Source organism: Schistocerca piceifrons, chromosome 7, assembly GCF_021461385.2.
Source record: "Schistocerca piceifrons isolate TAMUIC-IGC-003096 chromosome 7, iqSchPice1.1, whole genome shotgun sequence".
Classification (NCBI taxonomy): domain Eukaryota; kingdom Metazoa; phylum Arthropoda; class Insecta; order Orthoptera; family Acrididae; genus Schistocerca; species Schistocerca piceifrons.
The window spans coordinates 516,242,518-516,259,972 of record NC_060144.1 but is presented as its reverse complement, the minus strand read 5'-3'; the positions used below and the strand labels follow the sequence as shown (position 1 = coordinate 516,259,972).

At 41.1% G+C, this 17,455-nt stretch overlaps 1 protein-coding gene across 3 annotated transcripts in view; it reads right to left on the bottom strand.

The window, feature by feature from the left end:
• The window catches only part of LOC124804719 (alpha-N-acetylgalactosaminidase), an 86,364-nt gene that overhangs the window by 25,553 nt on the left and 43,356 nt on the right, over positions 1-17,455 (bottom strand). For all 3 annotated transcript variants that reach the window (XM_047264993.1, XM_047264995.1, XM_047264992.1), the window contains one exon: positions 7,392-7,566. In XM_047264993.1, coding sequence (XP_047120949.1) covers positions 7,392-7,566 — 175 coding nt within the window. The remainder of the gene's footprint in view (positions 1-7,391; positions 7,567-17,455) is intronic.

The following is a 17,455-nucleotide window of genomic DNA, read 5'->3' as shown; positions in this document are numbered from 1 at the left end:
TATTTTATTTTCACTATCGCTAGTTAGTACATTTTATTATAGGGCAAAATCAGTCATTGTTTCGTAACTTAAATTCTATTGTTGACCTATAAATAAATATAAATTCTGTAATAATTGCAAACATTTGGGAGATGAAATGCTAGTAATCTTAAAGTATCTACTTGGCTGAATTCGAAAAGATATTAACAAAGTCAGCTCTTAATTAATTCCAAAGTAATTAACACGTTTTCAAAAGTATTGTTTGCATAACTATATATGTTAATTTCATGATTTAAACAAATAATTCGGCTTAACCCTTGTAGAAGAAGAAACTGTTAAAAAGAACCACTTTTTTGATGTTTTCAGCTAATTTAATGAGTTAAGTTTTAATAGTAATTTCTGTAAATTTAACTTTGAACAGTGTGTAAGTTCAGTACCTATTATTGTGATGATATATAGGGGCTCAATGTTTGGCCATGAGACAGTCAGTCCACAGCCAAGTTTCAGACGAGAAACCTGTGTTGATTAGAACAACAACAGTTCTTCAACTTAACTGTGAAATAAGTGTTACACAATTAGGCCGAGTGTTAAAACAATGACAGTGTCTGCTCCATACATACCTTTCTGTTCTTAAAGAACACTGAACTTTGTGGTTAGGTTTTTGCTGCTCGTAGATGTTCAATAGTGAAATATTGTAGCAGTATGTGGAGGTTTGCCTGCAAACTATTCATGAGGCTTATGGGAAGTTTAAACAATAGTGCACTGGCCATATATAACGGTGTATTATTGGGGGGTTGTGAACAGTGAAAGTAAAAGACTGTGAAATGCAACTGTGCATCTGCCGGCTACATCATTTACAGTAAATAGTAGATGCACTTCCGCCCCCTATTTTTTCAGCCAGTACGTCGACACCGAGGATAATCAACGAAGAAATCAAAGTAGGCAAACTGCCACACTGCGAGCAAAGTTTCAATAACTTCACTGTGGCCTGTGGTCAAAGTTCTACCCCACAAGTGGTTGTAGACATTGTAATCATCCAAAATGAAGGGTGGAAGGAGCTGGGAAATCAATGCCGACAATATCGTCTGAGACACTGCACCGGCAGGAGGGAGACATGCATCACATGGTAAAATCCAGAGACATTCTCACACAAACAGCCACAGCCTCCAAAGTAATATCAAGTGGCATGTGTTTGCTGTAGACAGAGTCCAGAACATACACACAAATTCCACTTGACTGTCTCTCAATTCTTGAAATAGCTCTGATAGCTGCGGAGGGTAAGGGTTTGCAGTGCTGGGAACCAAGTTTTCTGGAGTGCAATGTAGAAATCAGGGGCAACATATAAGAGATGCCGAATTTCAGCCAGGTGGTGGAAAAAACCACTGCAGTTCCGCTGGAGGATCACACTATCATTATTCTTGGGGGGCATGAAGGGACCAAGGCGGCATGTCACGCACTTGGGTTGCCTGCTGCCAGTGGTTGTGAGGATAGAGCACCAATAAAAATTGATTCTGAAGCATGTGTGGGATGATCCAGTGTCACAGACGTCATCAGGAACTCTGCCTCATATACAGAGTCAGAACATACAGGATCCAGCTGTATGGAGACCACCAGAAACTCCTTTTTCTTGGAGGTCTTCTTTTTGTCCCTCTTCTCCTTTGACAATTTTGATGTCAATGAGGGCTTGTCTGCCCTGGTTTTAGGGACAGAGGAGGAACGCAAAGACCTACGACCAGCAGTCTGTGGATCCTTCAGCCAGTGGTTGGTATGCAGTTGTAGATCAGTAGAATCCTGGGATGGGAATGATCGACGGACCCTTCCTGGTGCGAGACGCAGCAAGAGGGTGTCCCTTCTCTGGCTGGGGCTTCGGCATTGACGTCGCCAGTGGGTGGGCAGTCAACGCTCTTAAAGCAGGGGTGTGGGCAACAGTAGGAAGAGGGGTCTCAACCACTAGGAGAGCAGAAGTGGTCGAATTACCCCGAGGATCCAACATGGAAGACACCAAGAGTGAGAGTACTATCACTGGAGAGGATGACGTCTTTGTAGCCATAGTAAATGACATTGTCATATATACAGGATGCAGACAATCATATTCCTTCTCAGTCTCCTAAAGCGTGAGTTAGTCAAGAGCCTTATATTCTTGGATTTTATTTTATTTTTGGAAGACACTGCTGTCCAGTGAACAGGGAGAATGTTGCTACCAATAGCTGACACAAACCGGGAGGGCTGGGGGTGGGGAGGACGGGGGGCACAAGGAGTGTTCATGTGCAATGTATGTCTACAATTCCTACAGATGGAGCTGGTATTACAATGTGAAGATATGTGCTCCATCAGTAATCATACGGAAATTATAACATCATTGACTAAAGATGTCAATAAAAAATAAAGAAAGTACAACAAGAAAGAGATTTCTTATTACCTGAGCAGGCAACATCAAGCATTCATCTCAGAGACTGAAGTACACGAGAGTAATGTACAATTCGCCTTATGGAGATATATGCCAAGCAAAATTCTGAGGAAGGGAAAAGATCTGCCATATTAAAAAGTTCCTCCAGAAGCAAAATGGTTTCTTCACTGATTTAAACAGAGACAAAGCCTTTTAGACAAACAAAAAAACTAATCAATGCCAAAATTAGCAGAAGGAAAGTCAGGCATGAAGCATTCAATGGAATTAAAAATAACATTCTATCAACTGATCTGATAGAAAATCCTAAAAAGTTTTCGTCTTATGTTTAATCAATAAATGGATGAAAGCCATCTGTACAGGTATCCAGTGACCACTCCGGCATCGAAATGGAGGATGATACAGAGGGCCCAAAATACTGATTCTTTTTTCCTCCTTTCAATCATCACCAAAATAACAGATAAGAAAAAAGTGACTGTGGGACAGAAAATCAACTAAAATTGTTCAACAGAGGAAAGGTGCCTGACCTCATAGGACACCTACCTGCTCACCTTTTAGGGGCAGTCTGCTATAGGTAGCAGACAAGCAACAACCAACAGGCTGGTTACTGTATGTTACAAACACTGTTTAGTTACCTTCAAAACCAGTAAGCTCACACACCAACATGTTACGGCATCAACTACATAGACCAATGAAAAAATATTTTTTGTATTCTTTGGTTTTCAGTCAATGAATCCAACAGAAAAAAATGCTCCTTTTGGAGCACAAAAAGGAGAACATTCTTCTGTTTAGAAGACTGACTAAAAACTGGGGAACCAGCTGTCTCATTCTGCCTTCCTCAGCACTTTTAAAAACTTTCACAAAATTTTTGATGTGAACATATCCATTTCCCTTCTCTCTCTCTCTCTCTCTCTCTCTCTCTCTCTCTCTCTCTCTCTCTCATTCAGCCCAACTCATTGTTGTTATCTCTTTATGCCTCTCTAACTGTCACTGTCTCCTGTCTCACAACCACAGTCTCCTTCATTCTGTCCTACTCATACTATCTCCTCTCACTTTCATGGTCTCCCTCTTGCACTCTCTTACTGCTACCATCTCATTCATTCATTCCTTCCTACCGCTACTATCTTTCCTCGCTGTCACAATCTCTCTCTCCCTCTTTTTGCACTGTCATATATTTGTCTCCCATTATCATTGGTTCTCACTCCTTTCCACTTTCTCTTTATTCTTTTCCCACTAACAATGTCTTCTTCACTCGCTTCCAAGCAATGTTCTCTCACTGCCAATTATGCTCCATATCCAGTGTGCCCCTCTCTCCCTGACACACTGTCATTTTTCCCTTTGCTCTTCCTAAACCAAAACCACTGTATTTTATTACTTTTCCATCCCTTCCCCACTGCCACTGTCTCCTTCTCTCTGACCATGCCAAAATTATGGCGCTGAGGGAGATAGAATGAGGCAGCTGGTACCCCACATTCAGTCAGTCTTTTTAAGGACATATTTGCCTTTTTGCCTTCCAATAGGAGAATTTTTCCGCAGGTTCTCTTTTTTCCCTGCAGCAGCAGGGCACTTCACTAACATGAAAAAAAAAAAAAAAATTTATAGGTATGTAAAATTTTGATAATTTACCTACATGAAATTGAAATAATGCAAAACCAATTTTACACTTCACACCAGATTTTACATTCACAAAAATTTTGCACGTGCTTCAGTACTACAGCAAGGGGTTTCCAGAGCACTTATGATAACAGAGATACAGTACAGCATATTTCTCAATGCTATGTCATTTTGTAAACTACATTTTTGTCTCACACTGGATTTTGTGTGTGTATTTTAAGTGTACAAGTAGGGTAACTTCGTACCTCTGTATCTTGGAAACAGATACAGAAGTTATATTAAAAAAAAAATCATGGGTGTTTGAGTTTGGGATCTTACGACTATAATGCAAAAATCTCAGCCATTTGCTGTGCATATCCTTCTTGGAATCTAACGCTCAGTTTTGGCACAAAAAAACAAAAACAGTACAAAAAAACTCCTTTTTGGGTGTTATCTAAGGAAGCTGCCATGAACTAATGGTGTCTCCATAAGTCCCTCAAGTCCACCGAGGACCACATCAAATGCAAAAAGAATAAAGTGAAACTTCCAGGCAGATTAAAACTGTGTGCCCGACCGAGACTCGAACTTGGGACCTTTGCCTTTTGTGGGCAAGTGCTCTACCATCTGAGCTACCGAAGCATGACTCACGCCCGGTCCTCACAGCTTTACTTCTGCCAGTATCTTGTCTCCTACCTTCCAAACTTTACAGAAGCTCTCCTGCGTGAGTCGTGCTTTGGAAGCTCAGATGGTAGAGCACTTGCCCGTGAAAGCCAAAGGTCCCGAGTTCAAGTCTCGGTCGGGCACACAGTTTTAATCTGCCAGGAAGTTTCATATCAGTGCACACTCCGCTGCAGAGTGAAAATCTCATTCTGGAAGAATAAAGTGATTTGCTCCATTTGCCTGAGCAGAGGAAGTGTGTAATATTCATACATTGACCCGGTACTGTAGGGTAGGGAAACTAAGACGATACTTGTTTTGGGTATGTTATGGTCCATAGCCCAAGGGCTATCCAAAACACTTGACCCCACTTTTCTATTACCAATAGGATCTGAGGTATAAGCCCCAGAAGAATTCCATTTTTACGTATGGCATTTTGGAACATAATGGTAGCACATGCTGTCTCATGTATACATATATGAGACAGTTTTTTTTCTACTACATACAGTTTTGTCAGAATTTGGGCTTGGTAATACACAATACAATTTGTAGAACACTTGTAAATGGAATGAAAAGTAGTATTATTTTTTTCCTATAGAGAATTGTTATATTGAAGTACAAATAAAATTTCTCTTTATTACATAATATATCTAAAAACAAAGATGATGTAACTTACCAAACAAAAGCCCTGGTATGTTGATAGAGACAATAACAAACACAAACACACACACAAAATTCAAGCTTTCGCAACCCACGGTTGCTTCATCAGCAAAGAGGGAAGGAGAAGGAAAGACGAAAAGATGTGGGTTTTAAGGGACAGGGTAAGGAGTCATTCCAATCCCGGGAGCGGAAAGACTCACCTTAGGAGGAAAAGGGGACTGGTATACACTCGCGTGCGCGCGCGCACACACACACACACACACACACACACACACACACACACACACACACACACATATCCATTTGCACATATACAGACACAAGCAGACATATGTAACGGCAATTAGAATTGTAAATAATTACTATTAAAAACAGTCTTGATCACGATTTATTTAACAAGGTGACCGGTTTCGACCACTACTGTGGTCATCTTCAGACCTACAAGATGTATACAAAGCACTAATTAGAGGGGGGGAGTGGCAGAAAAGGAGAGAAATAAAAGACTGGGTGTGGTGGTGGAATGATGGCTGTGTAGTGGTGGAATGGGAACAGGGAAGAGGTCGTATGGGTGAGGACGGTAACTCACCCATTCAACCCCTTGCCTGTTCCCATTCCACCACTACACAGCTGTCATTTCACTAGCACACCCAGTCTTTTTAATTTCTCTCCTTTTCCACTACTCCCCCCCCCCCCCCCCGCTCCCCTCCGTCTAACCTGCAGCACTTCACTCTCCACCACCCCCGCCATACTATCCCTCCCCTCCCCACCCCAGCCTCCTCATTACCCCCAACGTGTCGCCACTCCCATCATGTACTGGTGCTGCTACTCACTGCGTGGTTTCAGATGCTGAGACTGCAGATGTGTGTGCAAGTTGCATTTGTGTATTGTTGACAAAGCCCACTGGCCGAAAGCTTTAACTGTGAAAGTCTTTTTGTTGTGCCTATCTGTGACTCAGCATCTCCACTATATGGTGAGTAGAAACTTTCCTTCTCATAATATTGTTACATTACATCCTGGATTTTCCATTGTTTGATATCCATAATTTTATTTGTTAGTAATGCAGCCGACTACCAGATTTACTTTGTTTTTTCTTTAATAAAGCACATTTAGATTCATTTACAGACTCATTCCTCAACACACTTTTGAGGACAGTGAAACAGTTTTAAAGTCTTTCTGGGCAAAACATATTGGTGTATTAATAAATTTACGTTAGACTCTTAATTAACTACTCATTTTTAAGCTCAAAAGTAATAACAAGAATTGCACAAATTTCCCAGTAAATGATAGCAACATCATAACTTTATCATCACAGTTTATGTCAATATTAACCTTTCAACTCTGGTGCGCAAAATGTGGTAGATGTGTCTTGGGTGCTGCAACATCACACTGCTTTTGAAGCCCCCAGGCGGAGATTATTTTGGATATGTTTGGCATTTCCCATCACACCTTTTTATTACAAAATTTGGGCAGGCACTGGGAGAGTTTGTAGCATTTCTTTACGCTACTTCTGTTCATGTGTGATGTGTTTTAATCAAAGAGATAAACTAACACATTTACAACTATGATATATATTTTCATAAAACATAACATAAAGTAGATTATTTACTACTGATTTGTTCATTCTGTTACATTTTAGGACACAAAGAAGTAAAGAGAGTTTAACTTCATTCTTAACAACAGAGCTTTACTCGAGACACCATCTCTTGGGTATTTGAGATGCTATTTGTTGTGGATTTCAGATCTGTTGGGTTTATAGCAAAGTATTCAGTATGGTGTGAGTCCACCAATAGTGCTGACAGCAAAGTGATGGTGAACTAACATACTGTAAGTTGAAAAACCATGTGTCAAGTGTGGCACGAGTCTGTCAATAATGCTGCAATTAAAATGTTGCAGAAGTCTGACACAATTAAGCAATAACGAAGTATGAATCTCAAAATATCAACAGCAGTTGACTGCACTTGCAGCACACCATGTGTCATGTGTCACTTCTGTGGCAGTCAAGGGCATAGCACTACAACCAGTCACTATAGCCAAAGGATTAAAGAACCATGTCAGAAGTAGTGCAATAACTTCAGCTGTAAAAATCAATGAAGCATACCTCTGTCCATCTCCCTGGGATGAGAGTAACAACCATCAAGTTTGACATAATCAACATTCCAGTCAGCAAATGTTTGTGCATCAGTTTCCAAGTAACCCAAAATTCCAGGATAGCCTGCACAAGTATAATTTCCATAGTCCTCATAGATGCCGAATTTGAGGCCTTTTGAATGTATCTGCAACAAAAAGAGCATTTCAGTATAAATACAAATCATACATAAACCACAGTGATGATAGATTGGAATCCATACTATAAAAGTAGATATACGAGCTTGATTTAATAAGTACAGTAAATTTCCATGAAAGAATACAGCATTTTTGTTGTGTCTTCATGGTTGGTAAGCTTGATTATTTCAAGGATCATATAAGGAATTGCGATGATGCACAGTGTACGGTTCAATGTTGACACCCACCTAAACTGGTCATTGTGTCAACTGTGATTGAAAATGGAGAAAAAACAAGTTTTGTGCTGTTATTAAACATTTTCATTTGAAGGGCTGGACTGCTGTGCAAATCAAAACAGAACTGGATGAAGTTCATGTGAACTCTGCACCATCACTGAAGAACATTTGCTTTTGGATTAATGAGTTTAAACATCGTTGGACAAGCACCAACAATGAAGTATGCTCAGGCTGTCCAATTGAGGACACCACAAAGGAAACCATTGACAAAAATCTATGATATGGTAATGCAAGAGTGCCAAATAAAAGTTCATGAGGTTGCTGAGACTGTAGGCATCTAAATTGAGCAAGTGCATAATATCCTGCATGAGAACTAGCTACAAAGAATCTGTGTGCGAGGTGGGTACCGCAATTGCTCAGCTGACCAAAAGCGCATCCGAAAAAACATTTCAACACAATGTCTGGTGATTTTTAATTGCAATGCCCATGACTTCTTGCACTGATTTGTGACTGTTGATGAAGCGTGGATCCATCTTTATGCATCAGAGACAAAACAGCAGTCAAGACAACTGACAAAAGGCTGCTGAAAGTGCACCGAAGAAGGCAAAGACCATTTTGTCTCCTGCTAAGGTTATGGCCACAGTTTTTTGGGCATCCAGATGAATAATCCTCATAGATTACCTGTAAAAAGCAGAACCATAGCTGGATCCCATTACAATCCATTATTGTATCATTTCAAACTTGCTGAAAATATACCAAGGCTGCTATGCAAAAATGTGCTCTTTCGCCAGGCTAAAGCACCATCCCACACACCAGTGATGAAAATGGAAAAAGTGCATGAACTGAGCTTCGAATTGATTCCTCATCTAGCCTATACACCAGACTTCGCCCAAAGTGACTTCTTTCTTGTTCCTAACTTGAAACTCTGGCTTGCTGCAAAGAAATTTTCATCAAATGAGGAACTGACAGTTTGACAGAAAATATCTGTCCGGTGGTATGAAAAAGCTGGAACATAGCTGGATCAAATATATATCCCACAATGAAAACTACGTCCAAAAATAGGGTGAATTTCCAGAATGAGATTTTCACTCTGCAGCGGAGTGTGTGCTGATATGAAACTTCCTGGCAGATTAAAACTGTGTGTCTGACCGAGACTCGAACTCGGGACCAGCAAGTTTCATATCAGCGCACACTCCGCTGCAGAGTGAAAATCTCATTCTGGAAACATCCCCCAGGATGTGGCTAAGTCATGTCTCCGCAATATCCTTTCTTTCAGGAGTGCTAGTTCTGCAACTTTCGCAGGAGAGCTTCTGTAAAGTTTGGAAGGTAGGAGACGAGATACTGGCAGAAGTAAAGCTGTGAGTACCGGGCGTGAGTCGTGCTTCGGTAGCTCAGATGGTAGAGCACTTGCCCGCGAAAGGCAAAGGTCCCAAGTTCGAGTCTTGGTCGGACACACAGTTTTAATCTGCCAGGAAGTTTCATAGGGTGAGTTGATTATGAAACACAGATTTTTTCCTGCTGTTTTACCAGGCTTTCCAAACTAGCCTCGTATGTATGTATGTATGTATGTATGTAGGTGTAAAGGGCAGTAAAATGAAAATCAAACCCTCCACAATGGTGCCATGGAATAGTTCCATTCAAAAGTAGCCACCACATGCTTTAAAACATTTAACCCACTGGAAGAAGAGAAAATCAATTCTTGTTTTGTAGAACATGGACAGATGCTGAAGGCTCCACAACTGCACCTACTCCTGCACTTGCTGGTCTGACTGAAACTGACATCCACACCTGCTTTCCTCAGCTCGACAAACACGTGAATTCACACTGTGAACCATCCAGGGTATACAGAGGATGTCACAGTGTTTCCCAACCAAATTGCTGAAGCGTAGCTTCATCCAATTGGCAGTGTGGGGCAGGCCTTATTGTGCAACAGGATAATTCTGTCCATCTGTATTTCTGGGCTTTTTCTTTCTGACTTTGCAAAGTGTCTTCATAGCATTGCACACTGATTGTGGTTTCACACTTGAGGAACTCACGATTGGAGGGACCCTAAAATTGAAGGAGTAGGTCATCATGACTTTACCAGAACTTATGTGAACAGCTTTGGATTTCTTTCACGAGGAGGATGTGGGATGTTTCCACTGTTGGCTTTGTCATCTGTCCTCTCTGGCTGTAGGGATGCTGTCTGACAGAATCATCCTCTTGCACGACAATATACCCTCCCAAACTGCCAATCGGATGAAGGCTACACTTCAGCAATTTGGTTGGGAGACACTGCAACATTCTCTGTACGGCCCGGATCTTTCACTGTGTGATTGTCACCTCTTTGGCCACCTCAAGAAAGAAACACATGGACATCGGTTTCAGTTGGACAAGGAAGTGAAAGTGAGTGAGGTTATGGAGCCATCAGCAGCTAACTTGTGTTCTATGGAACAGGAATTGACAGTATTGTCTTCCAATGGGATAAATGTCTTAACATGTGTATTGATTACTTGTGAATGGAAACATTCCATGATCCCACAGTGGAAGTAGCTCTGTTTTCATTTGACTGCCCCTCAGATGTATTTATGCTCCACACACTCCTCCTAAATCACTGGATCAATCTCAACCAAACTTAGTATACATATCACTTACTGTCTGGAAAGAACCACTGTGGGGTAAGAGCCACCTACCTCTCAGAGGGTTGGGAATGGGGGTGAAAATGAAGCTTAGCTCATAATGTGCAAATAGCCAGACTATATTCATCCAGTATTTGTGAATGACAGGACCTATTGACTTGCAACAAACTTGAATCATAATTTCAAGTCTTAATGAGACTTTTTATTGCTCACACACCTCACAAAATGATGAAAGGAAAAAAGTTTAATACTTGCTACATTTTTGCTGCTCATACAGTAAAACTGCCAAATGTTTCAACTGGTCACTTCTCAATTACTAACTCTACTCGCAACAGAATAACACACAGTATCTATATATGCTGCTGAATGTCCCTGCAAAATAACAATATTGTATGATGCACAGTTCAGGAGGTATGTCGTCATGAACACTGAGCTGTGAGAAAATGAAACTGAAGGGTGAAATTTGCTAGGGACATAGCTGAAATATGTATACAAATATGTGTAAAATATATGTGACATTGATATGAGGCCAAAACTGTGGGTAAAAAGCTCCTTCTCAGATCCTGGAGCAATTTCAAGTTAAGTTTATACACATATTACTTACTACTTGGAAAGGAATATTGTGGGGGTAAGAATCTGCAGTCTCCTGTTAGGTGGGGGTGATAACATGAGGAGAGAAAGGAGGAGGAAGAAATGGACAGACAGAGATGCAAAAGGGTGATATGGACACAGATATTGGGGAGGAGGAGTGGTCAGAGAAATGTGGAGGAGGGGATGGACAGAGTGAGGTTGAAGAGGAGGAGAAGGGCAAAGAAATGAATGAGGAGAAGATGGATGGAGTGAGGGAGGAGTGGGAGATTGATGGACAGAGGGGGGAGTAGGAGATGGATGGAGAGAAGGGGAGTGGGAGATGGACATAGAAGACAAGAATAGATGCTCAGTGATAGGGGAGAGAGGAGCAGATGGACAGAGGGGGTAGGTAGGAACAGATGGGCAGGGGAGGTGGAGTAGACGGACAGAGAGGGGGTGGAGTAGCAGACGAACAGAGAGAAGGGCGGGAGGAAATGGGCAGAGAGTGGGGATGAAGGAGATGGACAGAGAAAAGAGGAAGGCGGAAATGGACTAACAGAACTGGAATAAATACACAGCTAGTATGTAATAGACACAAAAAACAATTATACTGTTAACACTACAATGTGGCAGTTGGCCGTGAGCACAAACAGATGAGAAATGTCTGCGGGCTGAGGAGAGGAGCAAGGGGAATAAACCACACCTCCCTTTTGCAGGGCTGGCAGCCTACTCCCGTCTCATGTGTTTCTGTGTGAGCATAACTGAGATTGCCACAGGTACTGCCAATCCCTTTTGGTGTTGTGACAGTAGTACTCGAACCTCATAGTGGACCACAATTAGTCTCTTCACTCATTTCAAAGTAAGAAGAGAAAACAAGCAAAGCATTACCTGAAAAGTGTGTGTGTGTGTGTGTGTGTGTGTGTGTGTGTGTGTCAGAGAGAGAGAGAGAGAGAGAGAGAGAGAGAGAGAGAGAGAGAGAGAGAGAGAGAGAGTAAAACGAAAATGATCAGTAGGTAATACAAATAACATTATGACAACACCACCACTTGTGACTCTCAGATTTCTGTGCCAGGATTTAATGACACGAAAGGGGAAGGAGAAAAGATACCAAGATGTCAAAAGTGGTTACTGCAAATGTGTTTATAAGACTTTTGTTGTCCTTCATCCTCATTACAAGGGTCCCTCTCATCTTACCTGAGTCACCTGTTCTTCTTCCTAACCTATCCCACCCTTTATCTCTTCCTCCCTGATGAAGAAACTAACAGTTCCTACAGCTGGGATAATTTTTTCTACATTTAAGTGTGCCATCAGCGGTACATAGAATTTCTCTCCCTGATGGTAAGAACTTGTCAGCTTGCCAGCCATTCTGCCTACTTGTAATTTTATAGTTCTCTCAGGTGAGCTCAATGTGTATATGTTGTATGTCTAGTCCACTGTTGTGAACAACACATACATTCTCGAGACTAACTGAGTAACACTTCCATTAAAAAAATCACCTGTTGGCCTTCTCATTTACCTTTCAATAAATAGGAGAGCAGCATCACATCTGCCTTAGGACTGAACACAATGACAATGTTGACAACAAGTCCAAGATCAGACACCTGTACTGCAGCTGGAAGTGGCCAATGATTCGTTTTGTCTCTATTAAAATACATCTCCATATAGAGAAATGCTATCAGAATTCTATCAAGACAAATCACTAACTAGGTGCACAATTTTAAAAAAGATGCTCCTGATTTTCTGCCTAGGTTGTGACCTAATTTTACAGACTAAGGCTGAAACCTCATCATATTTAATGCAATCTATTCTACAATGCTATTACTCAGAAAAGACTTATTGTATATCTTGCAAAATTATGAGACAGAGCTGCTGACCAGTAATGGAAGCAATATTTCAATACTGCCAATACACACATATAAATGTACAAACACTATCCTTGCTCAAGGCACTAACAGCTATTCCTCACAGAGGAGAGAGGGATAAGGCGTAGATGGTTACAAAGGAAGGGCAGGCCACTCAGTCCTCTGATGTCTGTACATTTGTGTGTGTCTATGAGCAGTACTGAAATTTCACTTACTGAAAGCAATTACAGACGAATATTTTTGCTTGAAATTTTATTTATTTATTTTTCATGTGAATTTTCTTTCTGTATACTTCGGTAGTTTTTTACTACCACTATTACCATTTTGTTCTATTAAAATAACTAACAATGCTTTCTTGGAAAGAGGAACAATACAGGCCTAGGGGACAAAACAACTGTTGTTTGACAATATACTACAAAAAATAATTACCTAAGGCTTAGATATTGTTGCACAGCAGAACAGTATACTTGATGAACCTAGAAACATTTCAAAGACCTCCCCTCGCAACACCATAGGTGAGCAGAGCAGAACGAGTCCATAACCAGGTGAAATTCCAATGAGAAAGAACCACTGATGGTGCAGCAGCAAACATGGAAGTTGTTGTGACACCCTGAATGAGGTGAGCACTGTAGTAGCAATGGTCTTATGACAACATTGTTGCTGATGCCACCAACTTTGCCGCTGTGGCTATGGGCTGCACCATTGTCAACACATACCGGAAGGCACTTACGGTCTATGCTCCCACTAGTGCTGTCTGCCTGAATGTCTACACAGGAACTGTTGCATTTTGTGGACATCAAATGTTTAATATTGCAATTCTGTTTTAATAACAGTCTCTTGGCATCAGACAGGCATCGGCTAACCAATGTCTCTCTGGTAGTCAACCATCGATTTCCTAACCTCAACCCAATCTCAATACACACAGTACTATTCTACCTCCAGTGGGCTACAGTATTCTTATTCTACTTTTTGAGTATATTAGTAAACAACTATTTTATGAATACATATTTAACTGTTTTCTACGTCAAGAGAAGTAACCAATTAAATTGTTGTTGTTGTTGTTGTTGTGGTCTTCAGTCCTGAGGCTGGTTTGATGCAGCTCTCCATGCTACTCTATCCTGTGCAAGCTACTTCATTTCCCAGTACCTACTGCAACCTACATCCTTCTGAATCTGCTTAGTGTATTCATATCTTGGTCTCCCTCTACGATTTTTACCCTCCATGCTGCCCTCCAATACTAAATTGGTGACCCCTTGATGCCTCAGAACATGTCCTACCAACTGATGCGTTCTTCTTGTCAAGTTGTGCCACAAACTCCTCTTCTCCCCAATCCTATTCAATACATCCTCATTAGTTATGTGATCTACCCATCTAATCTTCAGCATTCTTCTGTAGCACCACATTTCGAAAGCTTCTATTCTCTTCTTGTCCAAACTATTTATCGTCCATGTTTTACTTCCATACATGGCTACACTCCATACAAATACTTTCAGAAACGACTTCCTGACACTTAAATCTATACTCGATGTTAACAAATTTCTCTTCTTCAGAAACACTTTCCTTGCCATTGCCAGTCTGCATTTTACATCCTCTCTACTTCGACCATCATCAGTTATTTTGCTCCCCAAATAGCAAAACTCCTTTACTACTTTAAGTGTCTCATTTCCTAATCTAATTCCCTCAGCATCACCCAACTTAATTCGACTACATTCCATTATCCTCGTTTTGCTTTTGTTGATGTTCATCTTATATCCTCCTTTCAAAACACTGTACATTCCATTCAACTGCTCTTCCAAGTCCTTTGCTGTCTCTGACAGAATGACATTGTTATCGGCGAACCTCAAAGTTTTTATTTCTTCTCCATGAATTTTAATCCCTGCTCCGAATTTTTCTTTGTTTTCTTTACTGTTGTTCAATATACAGATTGAATAACATCAGGGAGAGGCTAAAACACTGTCTCACTCCCTTCCCAACCACTGCTTCCCTTCCAATTCAAATGGAAGAATTAAAAAGTTAAATCATAAAAATATTAAAGGCAAATAAATCTGTCACAAAATAAGCTTCTGGTCAACAAGGCCTTTGTCAAAAACAGGCAAAACACACACACACACACACACACACACACACACACACACACACACACACACACACACACACACACTCTCTGTCTTCAGCTGCCAGAGACTGCAGTCGTGTGTGTGTGTGTGTGTGTGTGTGTGTGTGTCTATTTTTGACAAAGGCCTTGTTGGCCAAAAGCTTATTTTGTGACAGCGTTTTTGTTGTGCCTATCTGCGACCCAGCATTTCCGCTATATGGTGACTAGCAACTATCTTTTTCATAATACTGTTACATTCCATCCTGGATTTTCCATTGTTTGATTAAAGATGAAAGGAAAAAAAATACATATACCAATTTGTACTGAAAAAATATGGCAACTTATGAGGTCCCCACTGTGGTTGGAGTTCAGAAATAGATTGAAACTGTTCATATTTAGTTTCACATCAAGTCATATAGCTTCCATCACTTTTCAAAGGGAGCCGCAATGTGATCTGCTTGTTACTTTCTAGGTGGCTGATGAACTCTTTTCAACTAGCTTTTGGGGCTTTCAACATTGTGTTGTTTGCTACCTATACAGCGTGTCTGGTGAGGAAAGGTCAATATTTTAAACAGTGATGGTATAAGTAATTCTGAACAAAAAATGTTATATGAACATGGGTCTGCAAACGCCTCGTTAGGGAGGTATGGGTACTGAAAGGAACTTTAAATCTGCAAAATTTATGTGCACAATGTGAACGGATATGCAATACAACTGGACCATAACGTGATTTTCTTGCAAACAATGCACAGGCACATGCCACGTTTACATTGTGCAACCTACCACGTATTATGGTCACGTGATGTACGTAGTACAATCATCCATTGTTTGGCATATGTGCCATGTAAGCCGCATTGTGTAACGTACCGGCGACGGATCAGTTAGCTGTGTAGTGTATGGTGTTAAAGGGAGTTAGAACGGATTTTTTTTTTTCACATTTTTGGATTTTGATCTCATTATAAAACTTGAAATTTTCTAAATAAAATGAAGTCTTTCCGCTCCCGGGATTGGAACAACTCCTTACCCTCTCCCTTAAAACCCACATCCTTTCGTCTTTCCCTCTCCTTCCCTCTTTCCTGATGAGGCAACAGTTTGTTGCGAAAGCTTGAATTTCATGTATATATAATCTAAAAACAAAGATGATGAGACTTGCCAAACAAAAGCGCTGGCAGGTCGATAGACACACAAACAAACACAAACATACAGATGAAATTCAAGCTTTCGTAACAAACGGTTGCTTCATCAGGAAAGAGGGAAGGAGAGGGAAAGACGAAAGGATGTGGGTTTTAAGGGAGACGGTAAGGAGTCATTCCAATCCCGGGAGCGGAAAGACTTACCTTAGGGGGAAAAAAGGACAGGTATACACTAGCACACACACATCCATCCGCACATACACAGACACAAGCAGACATTTGTAAAGGCAAAGAGTTTGATGATGTTCTGTGGTAGATTGGCATATGTACACTACAACCCTTCAAAGAGGGGAATATCTGGTTTGGAAATATATAAAATCTGTTCATCTGACAATGGATACTAATACTTAAAGGTGCACCTTCACGATCAACCTCACTATGAAGACCAGCAAATAAATGGGAAGACTAAGCTGAAACCTAACTGCATCAGCAATTACAACAAAGGAATGGGCGGAGTCAATGCACACGATCAATGCTTAGCATCATATCCTCTTCTGAGAAGAAATGTGAAGGGATATTAAAAAAAAAAGTTTTTATATGTCAGACAATACAATTCAAATATGGTACACTACATGATAACTCCAGAAAAAGAAGAATGAGGTTCACAGAGTTTTCTTCAAAACCTGGCTGAAAAACATTTGACTTCCGGATTACAGGATTCGTGGATGCCCAGGCCAAGGCCAAGGAACAAATCCATTAAGACTACCAGAAAGGTCCTGGGAGCATTCTCCCACAAAAATAACTCCAACTGACAAAAAAGCAGCACTGTCCAGAAGATGTAAGATCTGTTACAACAGAGGATAGCATGGAGAAACCTGCTTTGATTGTGACGAGTGCAAGTTGGTTGGTTGGTCATCGGTCCTCCACTCCAATTAAAATAATTCCGAGGTGGGTCCCCAAGACAAGGGAGGTAACCATGCGTTAGTCACATATGGCCAATGTGGAGCCAGCAGAGGACAACTGATTCCCTGCGAGTGGACTGCATGGGAGACTTCCACACATTCATAGTCTCCTCAATGACATGCAGTTTATTGTGCGTACTGTCAAACAATTCCGTCTCCCAAAGCTGAAAAACCCTGTGGCATAAGACAGAACGCATGACAGTTTCGGAGATGCCCATCTCCAGAAGCTGTTTCCGTGTAGCCTGTTTGGCCAGCCTGTCGGCAAGTTCATTGCCTGGAATTCCGACCTGTCCTGGGGCCCACACAAACACCACTGAGCGACGGGACCGTTCAGGGCATAGATGGACTCCTGAATGGACGCAACCAAAGGATGGTGATGGTAGCACTGGTCGATAGCTTGTAGGCTGCTCAAGGAGTCAGTGCA